This window comes from Mercenaria mercenaria, chromosome 2, assembly GCF_021730395.1.
Source record: "Mercenaria mercenaria strain notata chromosome 2, MADL_Memer_1, whole genome shotgun sequence".
NCBI lineage: Eukaryota > Metazoa > Mollusca > Bivalvia > Venerida > Veneridae > Mercenaria > Mercenaria mercenaria.
Window position 1 is genome coordinate 104,654,485 of NC_069362.1, and position 6,034 is coordinate 104,660,518.

General features: G+C 33.6%; 1 protein-coding gene across 1 annotated transcript; it reads right to left on the bottom strand.

Annotated features, from left to right (window-relative positions):
• Positions 1-238: 238 nt before the first annotated feature.
• LOC123564779 (histone H3.3A) lies at positions 239-2,494 on the bottom strand. The gene is made up of 3 exons (XM_045358595.2): positions 2,351-2,494; positions 1,532-1,822; positions 239-872 (listed from the first exon to the last, which is right to left on the bottom strand). The coding sequence occupies exons 2-3, from the start codon at positions 1,811-1,813 to the stop codon at positions 744-746; spliced, it is 411 nt and encodes a 136-aa protein (XP_045214530.1). The 5' UTR covers positions 1,814-1,822; positions 2,351-2,494; the 3' UTR covers positions 239-743.
• Between the last annotated feature and the right edge of the window lie 3,540 nt (positions 2,495-6,034).

Below are 6,034 nucleotides of genomic sequence, written 5' to 3' on the forward strand. Positions count from 1 at the left end.
CTCCTTTTAAGCAAGACTGCCAATCAAACCCATAAATTTAACTAGTATTTTCCTTAAAAGAATTTCGACACAATGGTCTAATAACCCCTACAAAGTCCACACTTACTTTAAAATGAAGCAGTCTATTTTAAATATATGGATTCAACAGCCATTTTACTTTTCTCTGCATTATCTTCAGTTTTCATGAAGGTGATAAAAGTGCACGTTATCTAAAAGGTATCAAAGATGACAAAAAGAATTCAAGTTTTAAAACTAAATTTTAATGATTAAGACAACATAAAAAATAAAATTCACTGAGTATACCTATCAATTTCAGCTACAATTGCAAATACTGGAAATATTGTACTTAGAACTTAAGAAATAAGCGTACCAACTTTTGCCAAATTTTTAAAGTAATCAAATCAAAATCAAAGATTGATATTTTTTGTCTTGGAAATCAACTTACAACAAAAATAAAACTACACTGATACAACACAGAGAGTCATCTACTTGGAGACAATGTAAATTGTAATCATGATTTTTAAAATGGATAAAATTCTATAGGCATGCCCCTGAATTGTTATAAAAGGTACAAAATATTTTAACTTGTTAAAAATCTGAACTTATGAAACAATGAAATGAGTTTTTGTTGGTCATGACACTAATGATTTCGAGATAATATAGTCCTGAAACACTATGTAAATCCAGCTTGTCTATCACAAAATCACATGATACTGTGTTTATGAATGGTGGATGGAGATCTATTATGCTCTCTCTCCTCGAATTCTTCTGGCCAACTGAATGTCCTTGGGCATGATTGTGACTCTCTTAGCGTGAATGGCACACAAGTTAGTGTCTTCAAAAAGTCCAACCAAGTAAGCTTCACTGGCCTCCTGTGAACAGAAAACATTAGCATGTCAGATTAATTACCTAGTTGCAATAAAAATTTCGACAATTAATATATCAATCTACTTATACAGACATTTTATGCAATTTTTATAGCAGCATGTACCTTTAGAATATCTATTTTCAATCTCTTGGTTGCTCAATCGAGACCGGCAAATGTAGGTTATAATAATTTCACAAACTTGCATATATGTAAACAATTTTGCCAAAATATAAACCTATCAATGCAAATCTTTGACAAATGAAATAAATAAAGTATTATATTCATGCCAATCCTTTAATTTATATACTTGTGCTTAATTTATGCTATTGGATAGGAAAAGCAATCTTGAAAATATTTCAGAGAAAATCTTGCGTTCATCAAGAACGCGGAACACAAATTTGGCTTAATGATTAATTGCTAGATTTAAACAAATCCACCAGTACTAAAATCTGATTAACCACCTTCTAGATTTTCAATACTTATGGAATGGCTGTAGTATGTAGAGGAATAGGAGCCGATTCTGACAAAAATGGAGGGAAACACTTTCATGCCATGACATTACTAAAATGATCTAAAAAACAGACAGATGTACTCCAATATATTTGTACTGTATGTGTATGAGTTTCTTTAACATCCCTTTTAAAAAATAAAACTTGTGCACACCTGTAAAGCTCCAATTGCAGCACTCTGGAATCTCAGATCTGTTTTGAAGTCCTGTGCAATTTCCCTGACCAATCTCTGGAATGGGAGTTTTCTGATGAGCAATTCTGTGGACTTCTGGTACCTTCTGATTTCTCTCAGAGCAACGGTACCTGGCCTGTAACGATGAGGTTTCTTGACACCTCCAGTGGAGGGTGCACTCTTTCTTGCAGCTTTAGTAGCAAGTTGTTTACGAGGAGCTTTACCTCCTGTGGACTTTCTGGCAGTCTGCTTTGTACGAGCCATTTTTCAATTCTGAAAAACAGATTCAATCTAAAATAGGTCTACGCAAAATAACTTCAGAGTTGTGAAATTGTCTTAAAATCATCAAGTTATTTTATTACGTTCGTAAAACAATGCTGAACCTATCGTCTAAACGTGTGAAATTGCAGGTGTATTATGACACACTGGAAAACACAGATCTATTTTTAGAAACCGGAAGTTGCATTGTAAGCTGTACATTGTCGAAAAAATCTTGGAAAACAACACTAATTTAAGATAAACGTTTTAAAATTCCCTCAAACGAATTGTAAAAGGAGCATTACTAGTGGACAGAAAACAACATAATGCATAACTACTTCAAGAAACACGATTAATCGATCAAAATTTGGCGGCCACACGCTTAGCGGTTAAATTTGTTTCGCCGATTTTCCACCGCTCACCTTTACGTATAAGAAATATCTTGCACAACAAACAAACGTACAAGAAATAGTTAAAGTGTTCTACTAAACTTTCAACATGTTATTTCACTTTATTTGAACAGATTTGTTTATTTTTTCTTACCTTTCTTACTGATGCTCAAAACTAGCGGGTTATTTTCGCAATGATTTCTGGGTTATTGAATTATTTTTGGTTCATGAACTTTGAAACGTCAGGTAAACAAAGATTTTCATTGGTCCAAATCTACTTCTTTTCCATTGGCTGAAAATTCATTAGTTTCATTGGTTCAAATAAGGAAAAGACGGGGGATTGATTGGTCTAACTTTATCTCATTTTCATTGGTTAATTTTCTATCCGATTTTGAAGCAAAGCTACCATTTCCGTTACTTTCCGCCTTATTTCGGGAAAATCCGGACAACATTTTCGCGCCAAACTTAAAAATTCCTTACCGCTACCGCAATTTTGACAAATAAACCCGCCAGGTTGAATCGTTCAGTTTGCGCGGTTATGCAATTCACAAAAGATTTATAGATATACATGAGTTTTTGACATTCTAAATAAAGTTGATATAGATCTAGCACTAGATAATCTAGATCTAATCAAAATTATGTTATTGGCCGCCGATGGTGTTGGTAAACAAACACAGAATCGGACCCTCATGTGCAGAGGTTGTTTCGGGCGCTACTAGCCTATTTTATGAGAGTCTCATGCGTCAGGGGTGTAGCTATAGGGATTCTTGAATACACGCAAACTTACCTCAACACTTTTTCGATGTCTAGAATAGCGGCATTGCACGATATATAGGGCTAGATTTCTAATTGGATCAATTAATTTAACCATTAATCTTAGAAATCTAGATCTAGATCTAATACATTTATTTCATAAGGTAGCTAGTACGAGATCTATATTTCAAAAGTTTAGATTCCAAAAAATATAGATCTATGTTAAAGCAAGGATATAAATTGGCGTCCTTGGTTCAAGGTAACCTGGGGTGTTTTAGATTGCGGAACTTAGTTAACGTCGATCTTCATGGACAAAACACGTCAATATTATGTCAATCTGAGATATTTCAGAATGGCATTAGATTCTAATAACATTCAGCAAAATATATAAAAATGACTATAAGTTAATAACAATGCTTATGTGAGGGAAATCTCAAACAAGTTAAGCCAAGATAAGCTGATCCTGTAATTGCATTTAATCATGAAGTCTAATTATTTTCAGAAGTAGCATTGTCGAAAGATGAGTTGCCCTGTGTACGATATAGGCCTAATATTGCTTTCTCTCCTACTTTCGGACTTTTCATAAATAATTTAAAAAGCACACAAATAGCGGGAAAGCGGGTGAGTGATAGGAGTAGAAACAGACGGTATAATAATGCTGTTCAAACATTGTGCACGAAAGATTGAAATCCGCAAGTCGAATTATGGAATAGAACCACACATACTTTTAAGTATATTTTTAAACGAATTAAGGTCATCAAAAATAGAGAATGAATAGTAATGAAATGGCAATTTCTTCCGGACCCGCAGGGCGTGATTAAAACATACTTTGTGTGCCTTCTTAGGAAAGTCCATCGGCACAATCGGAAACACTTATCATTTGATCTCGATAGGAAATATATTATTTATGGGACTAAAAAAGAAATATTGCCTCGGGTTTTCCTTTTAAGAATGCTTTTTGTTGAATCACGGTTGACTGATATTTCCTTGTAACATAAACGGAAGATTTCTTTAGGCTCATATTTTATTGAATTTCAGCTAAACTGTGTAAAAGCTTGAATCGTTTTCGGGTCCCAGTACTTATTACACAATTCAACTTATTTTGTACAGTATTGTATAATGTACACGTACATGTTGCGATAAAGTTTACTCGGCAACAACATGACAGGTGCATTTTTTTTTTTTGGGGAAAGTTTCGCTCACATCCATTATATAAGGTATTTTTCATTTTTGTCAATATTTCTAAATTTCAATAGCAAATGGTCTATAGAAATGAAAACACTATAAGACAGTCACGAAGACTGCGAGTCACTCACCTGATCTTTTCTTTAACTGCTTCAGAGTAAGTTGCTGCGGATCTGAGAGAGCTCAATGCACATTTGATGTAGTTCCATCCAGTGATTCATGAAACTAGAATGTTCACAAGGGTTTCCTACACTGTAACCAGGAAGGTCTAATACGGGGAGTAGAAACTCCGTATAAATCAATACATTTATCTGTATTATGCTGTCGTCCATACCTGTAAATATCGACCAGTCGTTAGCGATCGATATTTTGTTTTCGCCACAATCGATTAGCGTGTAATTAGCATATTACCTCATGTTAATCATGGAGCTATAACACTTTTTGTTCAAAGGGTTTACCAGTCACATGTTAAGTGGCGATAATTAGATGATCAGAGATTGATCTAAAGGGATTCCGAAGGAAAAACAGCATGCGGCTGCATGTGGTGTTATGCTTAATTATTATGAATTAACTCGAGCTCACTTCCCTGAAGAAATATTTTACCACGTAACTTCAAACCTTTATCAAAGGACCAATTTTTGTTGGATTTGAATAAATAAAATGGAAAAAACCAGAAAGCTGACAGTTTTCTTAATCTTGTAGAGCCATAATTATAATTATTGTTTATAATGTCAGATTTCTACATACAGAAACAAACATTCTTCTTGAACGCAGAGAATGTTTCAAACGAAATTGTTGTTTAAACTCCAAAAATTAGTCTAATAATTTAATCTTAAAACTGATGTGTGAAAAATACAATGTATTTAAATTAAAATAACAATATTTTTTTTTTAAAAAAGGCCGACAACGAAGTTACATTTAGTATTTTGAACTTTTAGATACAACTGCAGAAAATCATCTAGGTTTAACACGCATTTAAATGGTGAAGAACAAAGCAATATCATAAACAAATATTTTCAGGCAACAGTTTACAGTTTCGACTTGCTATTTTCATTAGAATATGTCCTAATTTTATTGTTCTAAATACTCTGAATCAACAAGGCAAATATCATGTAAAAAACGACATCTTTCTTTCTGGGTAAGACAAGCCTAGATTTAGCCAGTTTCACAGGGCGAAAAGTAACAATAATGTAGATATTTTCCATTTAAAAACAGATGCAGGCAATAATTTCATGGCAGAACTATTGTTTTCAACAAAAAATTCAACAAATGCTTTCCCAGATTTTCACTGAAAGGACAAGTTAAACTGTAAGGCGTAAGTGTTTGAGTAATAGCAGAATAACCTACGGCATACGCTTCGATCGGACGACAGCATAAGATAAGATAAATGCCGGTTTCCAGTCCCCGTATCAGTTGTAACCTAGTGTCCTCTCCCCACATTCACTAACATTTTAAGTATGGAACTTAAAACATGTCTGAAATGCTAAAATTACCTTTTGCCTTACAATGTAAATCTTGCACGGATTTCAATGAAACTAGGCATGCAGGTGGCATATACTACAACCAAAAGGTGTGCAAAGTTACAGCAAAGAAGATTTATTACAGAGGAAGTTACAGTAATATGATGTTTTAGCCATTTTAAGTCAGTCTTAATTTCAGACTTAAAACTCTTTGACCCCAGTTCAATGACTTAAGTTTCGAATTTGACCATGTCATATCCACAAGTATATCTACGTTTATTTGTTGGATAAAATTATTTTCAACAGAAAAATTTCTTTTCATATACTATACTTTGTATTTCCAAATTTTTCTGTGCCACTCTAAATAGGTCAGAATATTTATAAAACTCTGCACAGTGAAGAAGCTGATATGTTATAGTACCTGACATACACTCTACAGG